The following is a 25,183-nucleotide window of genomic DNA, read 5'->3' as shown; positions in this document are numbered from 1 at the left end:
TTCCCAGAGGAGCGGAGCCTGTTATAACGTCATATAATTACCTGTGATTCTTCACTAAGATGTCTAACAAGCTCACGGCTTGGTGTCCACATACTTTTGAACGTACATGAAATGGCATTCCAGGAGGAATGAATCAGACACAAACAAAATGACAAATATGACGGGACCTAGCACTGAACCACCATGCCAGTTACAGGCTACCATCCACGTGGCAACAGTTTGGGAAGGCGCAGACCATAGACCCTTGAGACACTGGTTTGACAGGTTTGGTGTGGAGAAACTCCAGTGGTTTGGCCTTAAGCTCACTGAACACCATTGAGATGAACTGGAATGTTGATGGCAAGTCAGTGCATGACCTTACGAATGTTGGTTGAATGGACACAATCTCCCTCTCCAAAAAGACATGGAAAGCCTTCTCAGAGGAGCGGAGGCTGTTATAACGTTGTATTATTACCTGCGATTCTTCACTAAGATGTCTAACAAGCTCATGGCTTGGTGTCCACATACTTTTGGATTTATATGGAATGGAATTCCAGGAGGATTAATCGCCTAATCATCTGTTATGATGAATATTCAGAACCGCTGCATTTCCTCTAAGAATCCTATGAAATCCATGATGAACAGAACATGGACGGACCTAGCACTGAGCCACCATGCCAGTCACAGGCTACCATCCACATGGCAACAGTTTTGGGAAGGCCCTGTCCTATTTAGACACATAACATAGACCCTTGAGACACTGGTTTGACAGGTTTGATTGGAGAAACTCTAGTGGTTTGGCCTTAAGCTCACTGAACACCGTTGAGATGAATCGGAATGTTGATGGCATGTCGGTGCATGACCTTACGAATGCTATTTTAAGTGATAGGCACAACTTTCTACTTCAGATCTAGTGGAAAAGATCGAGCTATAAAAGTGAAGACTGTTACAGCTGCAAGGGAATTATTATTATTTTATTTTTTTAATGCATGTGGGTTTGAAATGGGACGTCCAGCATGCTCTGAAAGTGGGCGTGGTCTTCGACGCTGTGCAAGGACCCTGTTTAGAACGCCTTTGTCATTTATACATATACAGACGTGCAGTACAGTTCTCTTTCCGTATATCCCTGCATGTTTGGAAGCTGGGGTCAGAGCGCAGGGTCAGTTATTGTACGGCGGCCCTGGAGCAGACAGGGATAAGGGCCTTGCTCAAGGGCCCAACAGTAGCTGCATGGCAGAGCTGGGATTGGAACTTTCAACCTTTTAGTTAATAGTCCAAAGCTCTACCCACTAGGCTACCATTGCACCAGTGTTTAGTAGCCCGAGGCGCCTGTACAGAAGGTGGAGAAGCACAGAGATCAGGGCGTGGCTCTCTGCATGTGAATACTGGCCTCACGCGCGAATTCACTGAAAGTGTGAGCAAATAATAAGGGCTCGGTGGACTGCGCACACGTCGGAGAAAGCGTGAAGCACACAAAAATACCCTCCTCGGATATAACCGGAGTCTCCAGCAGCGGAAGACGAATAAACTGCACTAAATTAGGAGACAAGGGGAGAAAATGCATAAATAAATTAAAAAAATATATATATATATAAAAGAAAATTACATTGTTTGCCCTCCAAACCTCAGTTCTAGTTGGCTTAGACCAGTACCTGTTCTAGCTAAGACGATGGAATCCTCCACCGTCCTACAAGCTCACTGATGGGAGTATAAAGGATGATTATTTTCTTTCCTTCTTATCACATTCTCCGAGTTTCTACGTGGCGCTTGTGTGTGATCTTTTTCTCTTCATAATCCAGTCTGAGCTATTTCATTAACATACAGTCGTGTATCATCTTCCTCCGTGATTAACAGACAGCTACGAACCTCCGACTGCTTCGATCGCCAATAAAAGCTTTCGGCCGTTTGACCTCCGTCGCACATCCGAGGAAACACGGGCACGGCCGTCCGGCTCGGCGCGCCACGCCGGACCGAGCGCTCGCTTCTGCACGCTGCGGCGGTCGTGAAATATCAACTCGAATGAATGTTTTCCCTCCGATCTCTGCTGCGGCGCTATAAAAGACGGAGAGCGCGCGGTGAAAAGCCGCATTAAACCACGAGCTGAAGCTGTTATGTGTCAGATACCGAAACAATACGCGGTAATAAAATTAGCACACGCAGAAAGAGCGGCGTAATCTCATTCATATTCACACACACAGACGAAGAGGATTAGCCTGGCGGTTTTCGGATACTCAGAATTTGTCACAGCGATCCGTCTGAGTTTGGGTTTGGTTCCCAGTTTTGGCAGAGATAGTTTTGTTTACCTGAGGATTTATTTTTATGTACATAACCCACAACACAATTAGATAAAGTCGCCAAGAGACAGGAAACAAAATCCCGCAGAGGTTTGCTGGAAAACTGTTAGCCTGCCTAGATACCTCAGACGACTTTCGAACGTTTCTTTGAACATCATTCTGTATCATCACTTTCTGTCTTTGGACTGTGGGAGGAAACCGAAGCACCCGGAGGAAACCCACACGGACCCAAGTAGAAAGGACCTGGACCGCTTCACCTGGGGATCGAACCCAGGACCGTCGTACAGTGACGTGACAGTGCTACTCATTGAGCCGCTGCTGTGTTTGGGAGTTGGAAAGAAACAGGATGATCCAAAGGAAAACCAAAGGCAAAAACAGACAGTGACCGTTCTGGACGCAAGAAATGAACCTGGTTCTCTAGAGCTGTGCAGCATTACACCAGGAGAGGAATATGACTTGTTTATTGTTTATATGGTAAATAGGTGATGAAGGTTTTTAATCGTTTTTTAAAGACAGCAAGAGACTCAGATGTTCGAACAGACAGAGGAAGCTCGTTCCACCACTTGGGTTCCAGTACAGAGAAGAACCTTGATGCTCGTCTTCCTCTAGTCCTGGTGGAGGATCAAGTCGAGCGAGACTAGTGGCTCGGAGGTTGCGTGGTACAGAGCGGGGGTTTGATTAGACCACGAAGATAACTTGGGGCTGCTCCATTTTTGGCTTTGTACTGAATACAGAAGCACAGACTGATTCTCATGTTCTAAACACATAAGGGAAGTGATAGCTCAGCGGTTAAGGTACTGGACTAGTATCCAAAAGGGTTCCGGTTCAAGCCCCACCACCGCCAAGTTGCCACTGTTGGGCCCCTGAGCAAGGCCCTTAACTCTCAATTGCTCAAAATTGTGTTCAGTCATAACTGTAAGTCGCTTTGGATAAAAGCGTCTGCCAAATGCCGAAAATGTGAACAGAAGTGTTAATGTCACTGTGAGAAGTATTTATTACACCTAGAGCAAGAATCTTAGTGATGGCATTAGATTCCATAAAACTAGGGTAACCGTACATCCTCTTCATCCCGGACAATGTCCAGGATTCGGCTTTTGTAGTCTCCGTGCGCTATTCTTTACGTGTTTTTGCACTGATGTCACCTTTCTGTTTAGATTCCGCCTTCTCACACTTCTCCTAAAAAAGCCCGAATAAACATTACAGGCTTACAGAAAAAGTAAAGCAGGATGCACAGCCTGCAAAGTGTTAAATAAAGGTGTCAGTTTAGCAAAACACAAACGCAGCTAACGGGAAGAGGTTGTCAGGTAAAGAGTGGGTAAAACAGAAGATGGTGTTACTGCTGCAGAGGGAGTTTTGGCATTTCACACCATAAAGCATCATAACAGCTACAGACCGCTGGACTGCAGCACGTCGGTCGGCCTTGTTAGAAAGTCTTTGTTCAGGGCTAAACGCTGAATTGAAAGTAATAAGATTATCTGACCGTTGACGACTAAAATTAAAAGTTGCTGTTTATTTATTAAAGTTAAATAACACAGTCGTATGGTTACTGATGCATTTGTTAAATATTTAAACCCCTACCTCATACACATTGCCATGCTGCCACCAATTACACAAACTTACTTTGCCCCCTTCCCCCAGACCCCCCGTGCTCAGAGACGTGCACGACTGCTGCAATTACTCCAATCAATCGTGTCGATTTTATACGCTCATAATAATGCGGTTTTTTTGGAACCAGGAGGCTCTGGTACAATCATAATCTCAGCATGTACCATCCCAGAAACCATCGGTCCCATCTGAGTCGGCCTTTACCAATAAAAGTGCTCTCATCCTGCACTCAGAGCCTATCATCCGGCACGGGCGCATATCTTTTATATGGGTACGGTCTACTCCAGCACCATTACTGAGCCCTTCATGGTAACATTATCACTTAAGATAAGGCTCTAATAAACTGCACTCTTTTTAGGAAGGGGGCGGGGGGGCAATCTGCTCTTAATCCAATCTTGTATCCAGACTTCATCATCAGTGTTTTACGAGACCCCTCCTGAGCTGCTCACCCCTCCTCCTACACCCTGCTCTGTATCCAGTAATGGGCACGGGAACACAGTTAACCCCTTCACTACACGGGACTTGATCTAATTCGGCTGAAGAAGACGCTCCTGTCTAGGAGAGGCCGGTGGGAATTGGGACGAGGCCAGAGCCTCGACGAGGCGTGCCAGGGGCTCCCGCGCGATGTGCTGATTTGCTCTAATGTCCCCCGAGGACTGAGCAATGACCGATGTCTATTCTCCCGGGACGGCGGCCAGATCGAAAGCCCTGCCAGAGCGCTTGAAAGGATAGCAAATCATTTAACCACTCCCGATAGCGCATTAGCATTTATTTTTCTTTTTCCATCCCCGCTGCCGTACTGGCACGGAGTACCAACAGAGTATTACACCGCTTCAGAAGCCGAGCTGGGAAACGCGAAAGAAAAAAATTATAGATTATTTACAGACGTACAGACGGAACCAACACAAAAGACAGACAGGTGAATATGGAAATTGCTACCTGTGCTGAATCATGTAGCTCAAAAAAATACCAAATAAATAAAGTCATCAATCAGAAGCCGTGTAGCGAGCCGAGCTGCTTTACATGCTGGATTATGTTTCCTGCTATAGAAAGTGCTCACGGTGGCAGACAGAAATGTTTGGCACGACAATAAAAATGAAACTGATGCTGCAGCAGTTTAGGACTGTAAATAAAGCACTAAGAGACACGTAGGTGTGATGGATTTAAAGCCTCGCACCCCTAAGTGTGCCCTCCAGCATCCACAAACTATTATCCCCGCTATTAATGCTTATAAAAATATATACATTTGTTTTGATACGACAGCACACCAGACATTCATGAGTTCAAATCTCAGCTCTGTCCTATAGGAAAGATGATTGGTTCGTCTGTGAAGGGTGGGAATGCCAGAGGTGATTCCTCATTACCTCATTACGCAGTTGCGACCTCTACTGGCGGATCGTTGGCGCCTGTAATCAGTGTGCCCCTCTCCGTACGCTATACAGATCCCATACACATGAGAATGAAATGAAAACTAAAATATTATTCATGTCTATCAGAGATGTTCACAAGTCACAAAATACGAGTCCAAGTCAAGTCACGAGTCTTTAAACTAGAGTCCGAGTCAAGTCACGAGTCTATAGACTAGAGTCCGAGTCGAGTCACGAGTCTTTAGACTAGAGTCCGAGTCAAGCCACGAGTCTTTAGGCTAGAGTCCGAGTCAAGTCGCGAGTCTTTAGGCTAGAGTCTTATTCAAGTCACGAGTCTATAGACTAGAGTCAGAGTCAAGTCACGAGTCTGTAGGCTAGAGTGCGAGTCAAGTCACGAGTCTTTACACTAGAGTCCGAGTCAAGTCCCGAGTCTTTAGGCTAGAGTCCGAGTCAAGTCACAAGTCAATATAATTCACACAAACATATATTATAAATGTAGCGTAGAAATAAACAAATAATCTGTAAGTTCAAATAAAAATCAACAACAGATTAGCGAGTGTATTTAGCCGTTTTACTTAAACTGACGTTTTGTTTTCATTGTAAATTACAGCACAGCGGCCAAAATCCCAAACACAGCAAACAATCATAACCGCTGCTTACCTTAGCTTCTGTTCTTCCAGATGCTATTACATTTATAAGCGTGCGCCCCATTAGGAATGGAATCCGTTATTTTGTAAATGTGCTTATAATTAAAAACCTCCAAACTTTTCCCGGTCGTGAAGTAAAACAGGAAGTCGTTAGAAAGCCGATCGAGCGTTTCATTACCACGTCATCTGTGTGATGCTGCAAACTAAATACATGCAGATAACAGCATTTCTTACTAACAATTACAATCTGAAGCTCTGATTGGTTCAGAAAGCGATTCTTACAATCATTAGCGCCAGTTCTGTAGGAGCGTTCCATTCACATTATCTGTTACTGTGAAGTGCACTACGTAGGGTATTCCACCATTTCAAGTAGGGAGCGACGCTTCATCACTACGTCGGAAGCTGGCCAGAACATTTACCTATTGCGTGCGTTGCAGATTAAGACGGCCGGAGCGTTATTATTATTATTATTAGAAAGCAGAAAATGACACAATGAGAATGATGTCGGATCATATATATACTGTATATATATATATACAGGGGTTGGACAAAATAACTGAAACACCTGTCATTTTAGTGTGGGAGGTTTCATGGCTAAATTGGACCAGTCTGGTGGCCAATCTTCATTAATTGCACATTGCACCAGTAAGAGCAGAGTGTGAAGGTTCAATTAGCAGGGTAAGAGCACAGTTTTGCTCAAAATATTGCAATGCACACAACATTATGGGTGACATACCAGAGTTCAAAAGAGGACAAATTGTTGGTGCACGTCTTGCTGGCGCATCTGTGACCAAGACAGCAAGTCTTTGTGATGTATCAAGAGCCACGGTATCCAGGGTAATGTCAGCATACCACCAAGAAGGACAAACCACATCCAACAGGATTAACTGTGGACGCAAGAGGAAGCTGTCTGAAAGGGATGTTCGGGTGCTAACCCGGATTGTATCCAAAAAACATAAAACCACGGCTGCCCAAATCACGGCAGAATTAAATGTGCACCTCAACTCTCCTGTTTCCACCAGAACTGTCCGTCGGGAGCTCCACAGGGTCAATATACACGGCCGGGCTGCTATAGCCAAACCTTTGGTCACTCGTGCCAATGCCAAACGTCGGTTTCAATGGTGCAAGGAGCGCAAATCTTGGGCTGTGGACAATGTGAAACATGTATTGTTCTCTGATGAGTCCACCTTTACTGTTTTCCCCACATCCGGGAGAGTTACGGTGTGGAGAAGCCCCAAAGAAGCGTACCACCCAGACTGTTGCATGCCCAGAGTGAAGCATGGGGGTGGATCAGTGATGGTTTGGGCTGCCATATCATGGCATTCCCTTGGCCCAATACTTGTGCTAGATGGGCGCGTCACTGCCAAGGACTACCGAACCATTCTGGAGGACCATGTGCATCCAATGGCGGTGCCGTGTATCAGGATGACAATGCACCAATACACACAGCAAGACTGGTGAAAGATTGGTTTGATGAACATGAAAGTGAAGTTGAACATCTCCCATGGCCTGCACAGTCACCAGATCTAAATATTATTGAGCCACTTTGGGGTGTTTTGGAGAAGCGAGTCAGGAAACGTTTTCCTCCACCAGCATCATGTAGTGACCTGGCCACTATCCTGCAAGAAGAATGGCTTAAAATCCCTCTGACCACTGTGCAGGACTTGTATATGTCATTTCCAAGACGAATTGACGCTGTATTGGCCGCAAAAGGAGGCCCTACACCATACTAATAAATTATTGTGGTCTAAAACCAGGTGTTTCAGTTATTTTGTCCAACCCCTGTATATATATATATAAAATTTTCACACGTAACTAATGTTGCTGACTTTTGTTGTACACAAGTCATTTTTTGCGAGTCGAGTCCGAGTCATTTGAAACGAGTCCAAGTCAGCGAGTCAAGTCTGAAGTCACAGACTCGAGTCCCCTTCTCTGCTTTACATACTGTATATTCGAGCTGTGGGTTCATTTCAGGCTCTTTATAATGTTGTTTATACAGGTCCTTCTCAAAAAATTAGCATATTGTGATAAAGTTCATTATTTTCCATAATGTAATGATAAAAATTAAACTTTCATATATTTTAGATTCATTGCACACCAACTGAAATATTTCAGGTCTTTTATTGTTTTAATACTGATGATTTTGGCATACAGCTCATGAAAACCCAAAATTCCTATCTCAAAAAATTAGCATATCATGAAAAGGTTCTCTAAACGAGCTATTAACCTAATCATCTGAATCAACGAATTAACTCTAAACACCTGCAAAAGATTCCTGAGGCTTTTAAAAACTCCCAGCCTGGTTCATTACTCAAAACTGCAATCATGGGTAAGACTGCCGACCTGACTGCTGTCCAGAAGGCCATCATTGACACCCTCAAGCAAGAGGGTAAGACACAGAAAGAAATTTCTGAACGAATAGGCTGTTCCCAGAGTGCTGTATCAAGGCACCTCAGTGGGAAGTCTGTGGGAAGGAAAAAGTGTGGCAGAAAACGCTGCACAACGAGAAGAGGTGACCGGACCCTGAGGAAGATTGTGGAGAAGGGCCGATTCCAGACCTTGGGGGACCTGCGGAAGCAGTGGACTGAGTCTGGAGTAGAAACATCCAGAGCCACCGTGCACAGGCGTGTGCAGGAAATGGGCTACAGGTGCCGCATTCCCCAGGTCAAGCCACTTTTGAACCAGAAACAGCGGCAGAAGCGCCTGACCTGGGCTACAGAGAAGCAGCACTGGACTGTTGCTCAGTGGTCCAAAGTACTGTTTTCGGAAATCAAGGTGCCAGAGTCTGGAGGAAGACTGGGGAGAAGGAAATGCCAAAATGCCTGAAGTCCAGTGTCAAGTACCCACAGTCAGTGATGGTCTGGGGTGCCATGTCAGCTGCTGGTGTTGGTCCACTGTGTTTTATCAAGGGCAGGGTCAATGCAGCTAGCTATCAGGAGATTTTGGAGCACTTCATGCTTCCATCTGCTGAAAAGCTTTATGGAGATGAAGATTTCATTTTTCAGCACGACCTGGCACCTGCTCACAGTGCCAAAACCACTGGTGAATGGTTTACTGACCATGGTATTACTGTGCTCAATTGGCCTGCCAACTCTCCTGACCTGAACCCCATAGAGAATCTGTGGGATATTGTGAAGAGAAAGTTGAGAGACACAAGACCCAACACTCTGGATGAGCTTAAGGCCGCTATCGAAGCATCCTGGGCCTCCATAACACCTCAGCAGTGCCACAGGCTGATTGCCTCCATGCCACGCCGCATTGAAGCAGTCATTTCTGCAAAAGGATTCCCGACCAAGTATTGAGTGCATAACTGAACATAATTATTTGAAGGTTGACTTTTTTTGTATTAAAAACACTTTTCTTTTATTGGTCGGATGAAATATGCTAATTTTTTGAGATAGGAATTTTGGGTTTTCATGAGCTGTATGCCAAAATCATCAGTATTAAAACAATAAAAGACCTGAAATATTTCAGTTGGTGTGCAATGAATCTAAAATATATGAAAGTTAAATTTTTATCATTACATTATGGAAAATAATGAACTTTATCACAATATGCTAATTTTTTGAGAAGGACCTGTAATACCGGGGTTCACTTATTTATCTACACAGTAAACACCTTCCATCAGCGGTTCAGGCTGCAGAAGTAAAACACGATTAAATTTAATAAAATGTAAAGTATCTCACAAGCAAAAAGTAATGAGGGTTCGACAGGCAGCAAACGTGAGCCAGTCGACTCGATCCAGGTAATATTCCACCAGCGCATTTCGGTCCTTATCAGCTCCACAACCCAAGCGCTCAAGTACCGCCGTACCCACACGTGAAATATGGTTCTGAAATCCAGCCCGGCCATTTAGCAGCGCTTTACCGAGGACACACAACATTATACCGGAGACGCCGCGCAGCCGTGGGTGATTTACACACCGCAATAATGCTGCGACCGCTCGCACTACAATATACACAGTGATTATTCTGCTGCTGTACGCTGCTGTACGCTGGGAGCTCCGCTGCTGGAATCATTCAGACGTGGAGTTTTAAAGTTTAAATAAACATGAGGACTGGTGCAGCGGGGCCCACCAGCACTCAGATTAAAAACCAAACAAATAAATAAATAAATACAATAAAAAAGATAGATAAATAAATAAATAAATAAACCAGTGAAAGTACCAGTGAAAATAGATAATACAGTAAAAAAATTAATAAATAAATAAAATACGATAAATAAATAAATAAACAAACACTAATGAAAATAGATAATACAGTAAAAAAAAAAAAAATTAAATAAATAAATAAATAATGCTCAGGTGGCGCAGCAGTAAAGTACGCCAGCACACCAGAGTTGGGGTTTCGAATACATCGTATCGAATCTCAGCTCTGCCTTCCGACTGGGCTGGGCGGCAGGATGAACAACAATTGGCTGTTGTTCAGGGTTAGAGGGTAAAAAGTCTGATCATAGGTCCTCATAACTGGTGCAACTGGCTTACCGATGGCGCCTGCACAGGGCTGAGGAGTAATGCTGATGGGGGTGTGGCCCTCCGTACACAGTGCCCGTCGGTGTATGAAGTCGACTCGTGCAGGTGAAAAATGCAGTCTGTACTGACTGTACGTGCCGGAGGGGGCGTATGTTAGATGAGAGGCGTCCTCAGTCAGCGGTGAAGGGTCGAATCAGTATAGAGGACGCAATCAGGGTAACTGGACACGACTAGATTAGGGGAGAAAAATGGGGAAAAAAGTGGGAAAAATTAATAATAAAAAAAATAAAAATAAAAATAAATAATAAAAATGCTGATTTGATTAACTGAAAAAAAATTGAAATAAATAAATAAATACCAATGGAAATAGATAATATAATAAAAATAAAAAAATTTATCCTATAAAAATTTTTTTTAATGGTTCACAAAAAAAATTGACATAATAATAATAATATGAATGATAACAAACAGTAAAATTAATTAATACTATAAAAATGTTTTAAAAATGGTTTACAGAAAGAATGGACATAATAATAATAATAATAATAATAATAATAAAAAACAGTAAAATAAATAAATAAATAAATAAATACTAATGGAAATACATAATACAATAAAAAAAATTAAAACAATAGTATAAAAACAATAAAAAAAATGCTAGTTTGGATCACAGAAAGAATGGACATAATAAGAAAAAATTAAATAATAATAATAATATTAATCACAATAAAAAACAGTAAAATAAATAAATAAACCCCACTACACATTTATCCAGCTAGCTATACTGCTAAAAACATCCTCCGCTGTGCATTAGACTGCAATTTAGAAGCCATTAATCCCTGTCCTAATCCGTCCCAAAATCCCGGCCGTGTCCTGAGAAGGCCAACGTTCCCGCCAATTTGGCCCCGTGCCACCCCGCCGGGGTTCAACAGCACAGACAGTGACTAACACCCCCACACACACACTTACACACACACTTACACACACACACACTTCATCTCTGTCCCTTCTGAATAAGGCTGAGAGGAGTAAACAGGGCGGCGACCGTAGGTGATACCGCCATCACGGCAGCATCTGTCTGAATTGCTTAACTTTGCCCCCAGCAGACGTGTAATCCGGGATAATGGCTTTTTATGGAGAGGCCACCAATCAGGATCCTTCATCCAGCAATCTTCCACCAGAGGAGCTACTCGACGTGATGCGCCGCCCTATAATGCAGCACGTAATCCAGCACAGAGCGGGTCGGATCCATCAGTAAGATCTGGATAAACATGCAGATATATTCAGAACTCAACAGTTACATATGATTAATTCAGAAAAATACGACGAGCAGATCGAGATGGTTTCACGCCAAGCTAAAAAAAGATTGACACAATTGAGACGTTCTAAGGTTCTCCTCGGTGTGAGGACGATACAGCCGGATGACGTTTTAATTATCAGCTTCAGCTCAGCGGAGAGAAGATTGACAATCAGAAGGAGAAGAGAAAAAGACACAAAGCTCGAGAAATCTGAAAATGAATACCAGCAAATTATAGCCAAAGATTCGCTGGCAAGTGATATGAGACGATCTCTTGTGTGTCGTGTTTTTAAAATGACACTAAACTCTATAAAAATAAATAAATACTTTACTGAAATAGTCAATGTTTCACTCTAGCTTTGACCCTTTTCTCTGGAGTCTTGTATATACATTTAGGGTTACAGTATGAGCCTCTATGTACGAGTTGAAATTAAATAATTGGGTGATGCCCTCCCTGGATGGACTGGCCCCCTGTCTGGGGTGTGCCATCCCCATGCACCCATGTCTGAAGGGAGTGTTTAATCTCCAGATCATTTTCTACTTTTAGTCGTTAAAGAATGCTGTCGTGGTTTTAAAATTAGGCTAAAACCTGTAAATAAATAATAAATAAATAAATAAATAGTTCATTGAAATAGTCAGGTAGCAAAGGGATTACAATAAGTGCCTCGAGGTAAATAAATAAATAAATAGATAAATAAATAGATAAATAGATAAATAAATAAATACTACATTGAAATAGTCAGGTAGCAAAGGGATTACAATAAGTGCCTTGAGGTAAATAAATAAATAAATAAATAGATAAATAAATAGATAAATAAATAGATAAATGAATAGATAAATAAATAAATAAATAAATACTACATTGAAATAGTCTGGTAGCAAAGGGATTACAATAAGTGTATCAAGGTAAATAAATAAATAAATAAATAAATAACCAGAGTACAAATGACTCTGCCCACAGTTAAGCAGGCTTTACATGGCCATGGACTGATAGGATACAATCCTGACAGTTCTAACAGTCTCTATTCCACTGTGAGTGATATTTGCAAGATTTTTTGGACCTGTCTGTGGGAATTTGAGCCCATTCGGTTGAACGAGCGCTTGAGAGGTTAGGAAGGGTACAGATATTTGATGATCAGTGTCCCAATTCATGCCAAGAAAAGTGAACTGGGGTAGAAGTCAGGGCTATACCACCTTCCTTCCACTAACAACTTTGTGATGCCCTGCATGGACTGGTAACCTGTCTGGGGTGTGCCATTACTATGAAACCCAGTGTTTTTGGTGGCTTTGTACTCATCTCGGTCCTCGGAAGGGCTGGTAAAGGGGAGCACAGGGGTGAGAGGGTGCTGCACAAAAAGAACATGCCAAAGGTTGACCTGATTTGGCATTGATTTTAGACCAGATACCCAATGACTAGGTTGTTTCACCACTGGACGTTTACTAATCATGTCTGTGCAGACGCCCGACTGGTCGATAACAGTGGAAGATTCGATCCCGGAATCACATGCGGTTTGCAACCCCCAAAAAGCAGCCCCAAAGTGATTGTACTTCATTAGGATGCTTGTTGACAAGGGCGGGTTGGTAGTATTCAAATCGGTAAGCAAATGTTCACTCTGCGTCACTATTATTTCCCTTTTACATTTACTGTAACAGCTACTGTACGTTGTTTGAGTTTCGTTGTTTAAAATTCTCAACACGCCCCTAATAAACACCTACATAGTACATAATACACAACGATTACACACAACCGAATTAAAGCGTTTAATTCTGCCGAGATCAGTCCCGTATTTCCAGACCTGAGCGTCTCAGTCAGTTCCGGTTGATGCGATGACAGAGAGCCTCGTTACACACCCACCGCTCGCCGGGGGTTCGTGTTCCGTTCTGGAGCTGTCGGCCGCTTTATTACAGTAAAAGATGCCGCCACTTCGAGATCTGACAGCAAATAAATAACAGCGTGAAACGTCAGCAGGTTGTGTTTTTATAATGACATAAAAAAGCAGAATTCACCACAGAAACGTGAAGAGCTGCGAGTGAGAAGTCACAGATCACTGCAGCAACGAGTCTCAACGTCAGGGTGCTAAACATCCCAGCTGTGTGGAGTTAGATTCCTTCCTTCTTTATCTTCCTTCCTTAATAACAAGCTTTTATTTCCTGTCTTCCTTCCTTCCTTCCTCACTAACAAGCTCTTCCTTCCTTCCTTCCTTCCTTACCTACTAACAAGCTTTTATTTCCTTCCCTCCTCCCTTCCTTCCTTAATAACAAGCTTTTCCTTCCTCCCTTCCTTCCTTCCTTCCTTCCTTAATAACAAGCTTTTATTTCCTTTCTTCCTTCCTTCCTCACTAACAAGCTCTTCCTTCCTTACTTACTTACTAACAAGCTTTTCCTTCCTCCCTTCCTTCCTTCCTTAATAACAAGCTTTTATTTCCTCCCTCCCTTCCTTCCTTACTTACTAACAAGCTCTTCCTTCCTTACTTACTTACTAACAAGCTTTTCCTTCCTCCCTTCCTTCCTTCCTTAATAACAAGCTTTTATTTCCTCCCTCCCTTCCTTCCTTACTTACTAACAAGCTCTTCCTTCCTTACTTACTTACTAACAAGCTTTTCCTTCCTCCCTTCCTTCCTTCCTTAATAACAAGCTTTTATTTCCTCCCTCCCTTCCTTCCTTCCTCACTAACAAGCTCTTCCTTCCTTACTTACTTACTAACAAGCTTTTCCTTCCTCCCTTCCTTCCTTCCTTAATAACAAGCTTTTATTTCCTCCCTCCCTTCCTTCCTTACTTACTAACAAGCTTTTCCTTCCTCCCTTCCTTCCTTCCTTACTTACTAACAAGCTTTTCCTTCCTTCCTTCTTTACCTTCCTTTCTTCCTTCCTTTCTTCCCCACTAAAAAGTTTTTTCATCCATCCACCCATCTCCATCCATCCATCCATCCATCCATCCATGGAAGGAATACCCTGGACAGGACACCAATCCTAATTTGGCATTGATTTTAGACCAGATACCCAATAACTACACTGTTTCACCTCTGGACATCAGCCAATCATGTCTGTGCGGACGCCTGACTGGCTGATAACACTTTTGAGATTCAATATCAGGATCACAGGGGTTAATTTATTAATTGTGAAAAATCTGAGTTTTGTTTTAGCTCTCTTAGATTTTGCTCAAAGTGCTGGACAGAGGGTCCAGGGCAGGAATACCCTGAATAGGACACCAATACACTGCAGGGCTTTAGCCACTCCCCACATCAAACCTAGTCAAGCATGTCTGTATAGACGCCAATCCGACTGATAGCACAGCTGAGATATAAACCTGCATCTGAGCAGTAAATCAAAACAAAACTAGCAAAACAGGACAGTTGGAGCCTAGCGGTTAAGGTACTAGACTAGTAATCGAAAGGTCGGTGGTTCAAGCCCCACCACTGCCAGGTTGTCGCTGTTGGGACCTCTTAACAATTGCTTAGACTGTATACTGACACAGTACAGTACGTCGCTTTGGATAAAAGAGTAAAAAAGTGTCTGCTCGTGTAAAACAAGTATTACTGTAAGTAATTAAACGTCTGAACAAATTAGAGCTGATGAAGCATGCCAGTAGATGGATTGACCAAAGTGTTTAGGCTTAGGTGAGGCAGATGAAAGGTAATGATGCCCTCCTGAACACCAAACACAGATTTATGTGCATCATCAAGCACGTGCGTCCTAATAATCTGGTCCGAAGTGAATCCAGTTAAATGTGTGCAAAAACAGTGTGGACATGGGATTGTGTGTGTATGTGTGTGTGTGTGTGTGTGTGTGTGTGTATATCCAAAGTGGGTTTAATGGAAAACTAGAAACTAAACCAGTACTGGTGTACTGGTGTGAGAGCATAATGAGACAGAGTGAGAGAGCAATACAACGTGTGTAGTTTGTGTAACAGCGCGCCCAGTGGTCATCCATCGTAGTGTGTGTTTGTTTGTTCTGAAAGAGCAAATGTACCTAAGAAGAATGCTGTATTGTCCTCTGAGTGTGTGTGTGTGTGTGTGTGTGTAGCCCCCCCCCCCAAACACACACACACGGAATAATGAACAGAGAGACGAGGGAAGAGACAGAGACCTTGGACAGACGGAATTCCTGCAGCGTCTCAGCACTCCATCTAGCTTCTGACCCGCTGTGCACTATCAGTCATTTCTCACCACCGAGTGTGTGTGTGTGTGTGTGTGTGTGTGTGTGTGTGCGCCCTACACGAAGAACAAAACAGACATTTGGATGTATCTACAATATCAGAATATTCATAAATATTCATAACTTATAAAATAATAACAATAATAAAATAAAATAGGAGTGAAATAATATGACTAAAATAAGCACACGGCATCTACCATGTGACCTCACTCGGCGAATGCGACCGCGCCTTTCCGCGTAGGGTTGGTTTGACAGCGCCCGTCATTGCAATCAACATGGAACAGTTGTCGTTTTGCAGTTGACCCTGCCCATAGCATTGTTTGTAGACCAGATACCCACGGACATTAGCCAATCACGTCTGTGCAGACGCCCGACTGGCCGACAGCGATGCTGAGATTCGATCCCGGGATCACAGGGGGTTTGAATGCTTCAACAGCTTTACTGTAGTTTACTGCTGCATCATTCAGACTGCACACACAACACTGGCCACAGTCAAGCAGGCTTTACATGGCCATGGATGCCAGCCTCTGCTCTTCTCCCAGGGATGTTTACAACTTGGATTCTTGGAGTTATTTCCAAGGAGCGTATCTCCAGTTGTCCTGACTGCTCGTCTTTGGACTTGGTGGGGGGGAAACCGGAGCTCCCGGAGGAAACCCACACGGGGACACGGGGAGAACATGCAAACACAACGGACTCGGACCACTCCATCCAGGGAAACGAACCCAGGACCTTCTTGCTGTGACAATACAAAGTCAATATCGTAATAAATAAATAATCTAATCGATCAAAACGCCCCTGCTAGTGGGGTAGAAGTCCGGGCTGCATGCAGGCCAACCTGTGTGCTTTGTGCACGAGGGGCACGGTCATGCCAAAATGCCCCAAACTTGCCCCAAACTCGCAGATAAAGAGATAAAAACCCCGAATGAGCAGCGGAGACGAGCGAGGAGAAGAATTACAGTTTGTGGGGCCTTGAAGGCTTGTCAAGATCAATGGCTGCTTTAGCGGAAGCACCGCTCAGGTGCGGTGTGGTCCCAGTCTGGATGAAGTGGCGCCTCTTTCCTGAAGGGAATAGCTACCGGGCACACACACACACACACACACACACACACACACACACCTGATTTTCCTCCCTCGTTTTCTTCATGCTGACACCAACCGCATCCTTAAACAGAGCAATAATTTGCGAACGCCGTTCAGCCGCGGGGAGCAAGGCCTCCTGGGGCGGCGCAGTCGTACAGATGTACGTTGTTATCTGGAGTTTACCAGCCTGCCATCGCCGCACGCTATAAAATAAAATACAAACCCGCCTAAACTGCCGAGCTGAGCCACTCACGGCTGGCGCGCCGTGGTTATATAGACCCCACTTCATTTCATAGCGAGTGGGTTGGGATTTATCCTGGTCAGGGTGACGGTGGGTCCGGTTTTTCCCGGTTTTACTCAAAACAGAATTGCAATCCCTCCCCCAGACACAGCCAGTCATGTTTATACTGAGGACTTGAACCCTGGACCCCACTGCCAGGGGCTTTTTTATTAATTAGATTCTTTATTTAATACAATATTGACCTTGTATTGGGTGGCACGGTGGCTCACAGCAAGAAGGTCCTGATTCGAGTCTGTTCTGTTTGCATGTTCTCCCCTTGACTGTGTGGGTTTCCTCCGGGTGCTCCGGTTTCCTCCCACCAAGTCCAAAGACGTGCAGTCAACCCAAAACGCTCCACCTGGGAATCGAACCAAGGACCTTCTTGCTGTGAGGCGACAGTGCTGCCCACCAAGCCACCGTGCTGCCAAAGCGACTTACAGTACTGTGTCACTATATTGTATAAGCAATTAAGGGCCTTGCTTAAGGGCCCAACAGTGGCAACCTGGCAGTTATGGGGCTTGAACCAGCGACCTTTTAATTACTAGTCCAGTACTTTAACCGCTAAGATACAACTGGGTCTATTCATGCTGCCACGGCGGATAGATGGATGGATGGATAGACAGACAGATAAACAGACAGGTAGATAGACAGATAGATAGATAGATAGACAGATAGATTGAAATATAGATAGACAGACAGACAGACAGACAGATAGATATACAGACAGACAGACAGACAGACAGATAGATATACAGACAGACAGGTAGATAGATAAATAGATAGATAAATACACAGACAGACAGACAGGTAGATAGACAGACAGACAGGTAGATAGATAGATAGATAGATAGATAGATAGATAGATAGATAGATAGATAGATAGATAGATAGATAGATAGATAGATAGACAGACAGGTAGATAGATAAATAGATAGATAGATAAATACACAGACAGACAGGTAGACAGACAGACAGACAGACAGACAAACAGACAGATAGATAGATATACAGACAGACAGACAGACAGACAGGTAGATAGACAGACATACAGACAGACAGACAGACAGATAGGATATACAGACAGACAGGTAGATAAATAGATAGATAGATAGACAGACAGACAGGTAGATAGACAGACAGACAGGTAGACAGACAGATATACAGACAGGCAGGTAGATAGATAAATAGATAGATAAATACACAGACAGACAGGTAGATAGACAGACAGACAGACAAACAGACAGACAAACAGACAGATAGATATACAGACAGACAGACAGACAGACAGACAGACAGGTAGATAGACAGACATACAGACAGACAGACAGATAGATAGATATACAGACAGACAGGTAGATAAATAGATAGATAGATAGACAGACAGACAGGTAGACAGACAGACAGACAGGTAGACAGACAGATAGATATACAGACAGACAGGTAGATAAATAGATAGATAGATAGACAGACAGACAGGTAGATAGACAGACAGACAGGTAGACAGACAGACAGACAGGTAGACAGACAGACAGACAGACACTTTATTAATCCTGAAGAACTTTAAAGAAGGAATAAATAAAGTCCTGTACACATTTATACCGCTACACTACATATCTGAATGAAAAGTGTTCAGTGTTTTGTAGATCTGCTCAGACTTCACTGAATTTTCCATCCTCAGTCCTTTACAGCCCTTACAATGATCAAAGGAATCAAAACCGGTGAACAATACGGTAACAACAATAGTAAATACGGGAGCACGTCTGTGTGGGAGGGATTTCCTTTAGAAACGCACCTGAGATTCCCACAGCTCACCGAGCGTCGCTCAATATCCACTGTCATCCGTTCTGATTTCATTAAACAGCCACACTTCATGTTGATTAATTATCGATTCTGCCGACCGGAGAGATTCGGCCCCGTCAGGACGATGAATCGATACGGAAAACGGCAAGTAATCGTTTCCGCGTGCGCTAGCGGCGCTGACACAATGAGACGCCGAGGCGGGAATCGTAAACAAACTCGATTATCGTCACAAGCTGCTTCATAAGTGAAATAAAATGACAATTATTGATAATGCAGTAATGTTATTATAATATTTAATAGAATAATAATAAGAAAATTACATAACAGGGTTTCAACATGATGAACACTTGATGTATTGAGGGGAAATCTTTTGCTCTAAAAGTTGTAGGGTTTTGATTTTCAGCCAGTTGATTTTTAACTGGATGTTTAAAAACATAAAACTCCCGTTTTATCATTAATTTAAGCATTTTAGCCACGCCCATTACTAACAGGTGAATATTATATATTATACATTAATCAGAAGCTTACCATTCATGAGGACTGGCACTGATTTGTGCAACTGATGCTCCAGTTCATCCCAAAGGTGCCAGCATGACTAGGCCCTGTGCTCAAAGTAAGGGGCATTAAGACATCATTTGAGTTCTAAATCTTGGTCTTTTTGGTGCTATCAGCCAGCCGGGCATCTACACAGACATGACTGGCTGTGCCTAAGATGCGAACAGCTGAAGCCCTGTCCAGAAAATTCCTTCTTTGTGCCCAGAGTTTCCAGATAAAACCAGACCTGAGACAACGTGTTAATAAAAATGAAGTAATATTTATATTGGTAAGCAGATCCATTGATTGAACCCGGTTCCTCCAGGACCTTGGAGCTATGAGGCACTCCAGTGATCCCTGGAACACTCTGATTACATTTGGTTCCTAATTTACTGCTTGTTTTCCAAAATAAGGATCCAGACTACCAGTGGACACACATGAGGACATGAGGACTACATACTACAGTCCACCAGTCCACCAGTAACCAAAGATGAGAAGTGAACCCGGTTCCTCCAGGACCTTGGAGCTATGAGGCATTCCAGTGATCCCTGGAACACTCAGATGATGATAACGTTTTTAATTTACTGTCCAGTGCTGCTTGTTTTCCAAAATAAGGATTCAGACAACCAGTGGACACACATGAGGACTACATACTACAGTCCACCAGTCCAACAGTAACCAAAGACGAGAAGTGAACCCAGTTTCTCCAGGACCTTGGAGCTTCCAGGCATTCCAGTGATCCCTGGAACACTCAGATGATGATAACGTTCCTAATTGACTGTCCAGCGCTGATTGTTTTCCAAAATTAGGATCCAGACAACCAGTGGACACACATGAGGACTACATACTATAACCCACACAGTCCAACAGTAACCAAAGATGAGAAGTGAACCCGGTTCCTCCAGGACCTTGGAGCTATGCAACATCAAAACCCACCTGAGAGTCACCAGGACTGATTTTAGGTCTACTGGACCCTTGAGCAACTCATGTTCAGCATCCAGATTGGAATTATACCGCAATTCACCCACCACATTCAATAATAGAACCAATATTAATCCTAAGTGTTTGTTTCCACCTATAACGAATAAACCAAATAATATAATAATATAAAAGCTATCCATCACTGTTCTGTGAAGGATGTGGATGCAGCAGAGACGATCCACCAGTTAACAATATATATTTGTGTTATGTACATAAAACAATCCTATATACATAGACCTATATAGGTCTTCATGAGTCCAGTCATGGCATCGCGCTGGCATGCTCATTCAGCTTCGCTTGTCATGTTCCGTGCAATAATATCACATACACTAAGTAAACCCGGATACAGAGTCGACAGGAAGCGAGAGGATGAGACCAGAGAACAAAGAACAGTCAGAACTCTAAAGAAAAGCCTTCAGGGTTCGGTCAGAAGCTTAACTTACATTAAAAATGGTCTTTATTTATATCAGGGAATGGAAACAAATCACCAACGTGGATTCACCTGTCAGCTCCAGTCAGTCCATCCATCAGAAAGACTCAGTGTGATGGTATTTCCTTTAAATAACCCAAAGCAGGTTTAAAATGACGATTTTACCAATAAATTACCAATCATAAGAGGAATACAAGTACATCTGACATTAATGACCACAGTTTAAGAGCATATTTAGATCTGCATTGACTATAGTAAACAAAATATAACTGCAGTACTAGGAAACAAGCAAAAGACCCAAAGAATCCCAAACCATTTCATCTAGGACAGGATGTGTATTCTTAAGACAAAGTCTTTAAGTACTGTGATATACACCAACCAGGCATAACATTATGATCACTGAGAGGTGAAGTGAATAACACTGATTATCTCTTCATCACAGCACCTGTTAGTGGGGGGGGGTACATTAGGCAACAAGTGAACATTTTATCCTCAAAGTTGATGTTAGAAGCAGGAAAAATGGGCGAGCGTGAGGGGGTTTGACGAGGGCCAAATTGTGATGGCTAGACGACCGGGTAAGAGCATCTCCAAAACTGCAGCTCTGCAGTTGTCAGTATCTATTAAAAGTGTCCCAAGGAAGGAACAGTGGTAAACCGGCGACAGGGTCATGGGCGGCCAAGGCTCACTGATGCACGTGTGGTCCGATCCAACAGACGAGCTACTGTAGCTCAAACTGCTGAAGAAGTTCATACTGGTTCAGATATAAAGGTGTAAGAATACACAGAGCATCACAGTTGCAGGGCTGTTTTGGCAGCAAAAGGGGGACTAACACAATATTAGGAAGGTGGTCATAATGTTATGCCTGATCGGTATATACTCGTCATATTGCCCAACATTGCTTAGAGTCATGGGAAAACACAAAGGACTCAAACCCTGGCAAATCCAAAACCTGTGGTAAGTGTCCCAGCAAGTGGTACCAAAACAAACATGCATTGTGACTTTATTTAAAAGACTTCTATATACTTCTAGTTCTATATTGTATTAAGCAAAGCCAACACCACATTGCTCCCGAATAACCCTACATGGGCATCTCAGGAGGCTTTTAAAGGAGGTTCCAGCCACCGTTGGAGCTCTCATGTTGTGATATTTTATTAAGCAAAGCCAACACCACATTGCTCCCGAATAACCCTACACAGGCATCTCAGGAGGCTTTTAAAACCAGCCATCGTTGGACCTCTCTCTGAGAGGAAGTGTTGGGTTATAAGGTACAAACTTGTCACAGGGATGCTATCAACAAGCATGTGTATTTCGAATGTTATTACATTTACATTATATAGTATGACAGTAAGGGTGGTGCTATATCTTTAGGAATCATTTTAGACTGTATATACGCTTGATTAAGGTAAATGCATTGAAATATATCTGTAAAGTGACGTGTTTGCACCAGACAGAAATGCCTTTGGTATAAAAACTCTCAAATTGACCGCCGCTCGGGTCACTACTGTCTAATATACATTAAAATGTACCCCACGCTCAACTGCTTCTTATGAGGTTGCATTTGCCTATTAACTCAGCCGAGCCTTGTGTAACTCGCCCCACATGGACGTGAGCGCACGAAGTCATTCTCATAACTCTTAAAAACAAAGCCTGATGCTAAATCAGGGTACTAACAGGGGTTTAAGATCCAAGTGGTACCAAAACAAACATATAATGCAACTATTACGGTTTGATACTGAACACTTATACCTGACACTCTTATAGGAAGCACAAATCGGTCCTATAGGTGCTTTTACAACAACAGTGAACCCGCACATGCTTACAAACAAACAAATGCACATTATTTTCCTTTAATTAGTCATTAAAAGTGCAAACTCGTATCCGGACACGTGTTTAACCCATCAGAAACCGAAACTGAAGCATGGGGTACATCCTGGTACAAACAAAACACATCTAAACATCAATCTATAACATGTGCACTCATAACATCCCATCACGTTCCCAGTCATGCTCCTCAAAGGTATGAAACAAAGCATGCACACTTTGCCCAAGCGCCCCTTCAGCAGGATATGACTAAATTAGAACGGTGCCCTGAATAAGCATTGTTTGAAATGCACACACACACACACACACACACACACACATACACATATTCAAAGCATGGCTTATTTTTAGCAGCCCGACAAAGAAAGAAACGCTAAATGTTCCTGATAACTCAGGATAAATCCACGCCAGGGAAAAAGTGTGCCATACCCGATAAACCAGGCTGATGCCCACACAGGACCGAGTATGTAACTCTGTACAGACTATTACGGCACAAACTGAAGCAACAACTACAAACGTAATCATGCCAAGCATCCTTTACGCCGAGTCAAAAGACGCTCAGAATCTTTCAGAAACACATAGCCTGGCACAGAGGCTGGCACACAGGCTGGCACACAGGCTGGCACAGAGGCACCCGGAGCACGAGAAGAGGGATAAAATCAGCTTACCGTGAGCCGTGAGGCAAAGCAGGAGGAAGAGCCGCACCATCATGTCGTGGACACCTCGGATGCCAGTGACCTCTCGGGGTCAGGGGGCAGCGCCAAAGCACCGGCAAGTTCTGGCTCCTTCAGGCGGGTGGTGCTCTTGTTTCCTTTTGGAATCCTTAAGTCAACGAGGTTCTTCCTAAGAGCCGTGAGGTGTCAGTCTGGCTGGATGAAGTTAGTACGCGAGTGTTTGCTCTTCCAATCTCCTGTTGATGTGCTGTCGGTCTGGTATGCCCACTCTCAGCTCTCGCGCTCTGGCTCTCTCGCGCACTTCACACGCTCTGCCGATCCACTCTCCGATCGTCGGTGTCTGACTCTCTTCCCTCAGTCTCTCTCCGACTCTCTCTCTCTCTCTCGCTCTCTCTCTCGCTCTCTCTCTTGCTCTATGGGAGACGGGGGTAGGACTGCACCGAGGCTCCTCCTTCAGCTGGAGTTGAACTGCACTGGGAAGAAAGGCAAGGACAATCAGAGCCACTCTCTCCACACTGAAGAGTGTGTGTGTGTGTGTGTGTGTGTGTGTGTGTGTGAGAGAGAGAGAGAGAGAGAGAGAGAGAGAGAGAGAGAGAGAGAGAGAGAGAGAGAGAGAGAGAGAGAGTGTGTGAGAGAAGACAGGGAACGAGGGAAAACAAAAGAGAGGAAAGAAAGAAGGACGGACGTTTCAGCATTTTAGAGACACTTTTATCCAAAGCGACTTACAGTACTGTGACGGTATACTGTCTAAGCAATGGAGGGTTAAGGGCCTTGCTTGAGGGCCCAACAGTAGCAACGTGGCAGTAGTGGGGCTTGAACTAGCAACCTTTTAATTACTAGTCCTGTACCTTAACCACTAGGCTACAACTGCACCAGTAGGGCAATAAAGGACAATAAAAGGCAAGGAAAAATGGAAGGAAGAACGATAATGATAACACATGAGGCGGCTCAGTGGGTAGCACTGTCACCTCACAGCAGGAAGGTCCTGGGTTCGATTCCCTTTCTGTATGCAGTTTGCATGTTCTCACCATGTCCATGTGGGTTTCCTCCGGGAGCTCCGGTTTCCTCCCACAGTTTAAAGGCGTGCAGTTAGGCAGTTAATAGGAGATGCAAAATAGCCCTGTGTGTGTGTGTATTTGCCCTGTGATGAACTGGCAACCCGTTCGGGTATAAATAAAATAAATAAGAATAAATAAATAAATAAATAAATAAATAAATAAATAAATAAATAAATAAATAAATAAATAAATAATAATTGGATAAATAAATAAATAATTGAATACATAAATAAATTAGTAAATAAATAATTAAAAAAATAAATAATATGATAAATAAATAAATAATTGAATAAACAAATACATAATAACTGGATAAATAATTAATAATTGGATGAATAAATAAATAAATAATTGAATACATAAATAAATAATTAAATAAATAGATAAATTATAAATGAATGAATAAATAAATAATAATTGAATAAATAAATAAATAATAATTAAATAAATAAATAATTGAATAAATAAATAAATGAATAATTGAATGAACAATTAAATAAATAAATAATTGAATAAATAAATAATTAAATTAATACATACTGACCATTGGCAGAATGTGATGAAAACTTAGCTATGAATTAAATTACCGTGAGCCCGTACAGGCCAAGGCGCTAAAAACATAAAGAGACCAAAGCTTAAGGTTCGAGTTCCATCAGAGGCATTTTTCCATCTGACCTCTAATGTGGAAGCTGATCATCTCTGTAATGCAGC

General features: G+C 43.0%; 1 protein-coding gene across 3 annotated transcripts in view; it reads right to left on the bottom strand.

The window, feature by feature from the left end:
* The window catches only part of kirrel3b (kirre like nephrin family adhesion molecule 3b), a 226,076-nt gene extending 202,346 nt beyond the window's left edge, over positions 1-23,730 (bottom strand). For all 3 annotated transcript variants that reach the window (XM_063004908.1, XM_063004909.1, XM_063004910.1), the window contains exon 1: positions 23,409-23,730. In XM_063004908.1, the coding sequence (XP_062860978.1) occupies positions 23,409-23,451 (43 nt within the window). In that variant the 5' untranslated portion in view covers positions 23,452-23,730. The remainder of the gene's footprint in view (positions 1-23,408) is intronic.
* Between the last annotated feature and the right edge of the window lie 1,453 nt (positions 23,731-25,183).

This window comes from Trichomycterus rosablanca, chromosome 11 (assembly GCF_030014385.1).
Source record: "Trichomycterus rosablanca isolate fTriRos1 chromosome 11, fTriRos1.hap1, whole genome shotgun sequence".
In the NCBI taxonomy this organism is placed as follows: domain Eukaryota; kingdom Metazoa; phylum Chordata; class Actinopteri; order Siluriformes; family Trichomycteridae; genus Trichomycterus; species Trichomycterus rosablanca.
This window is presented reverse-complemented; position numbering and strand designations above follow the sequence as displayed.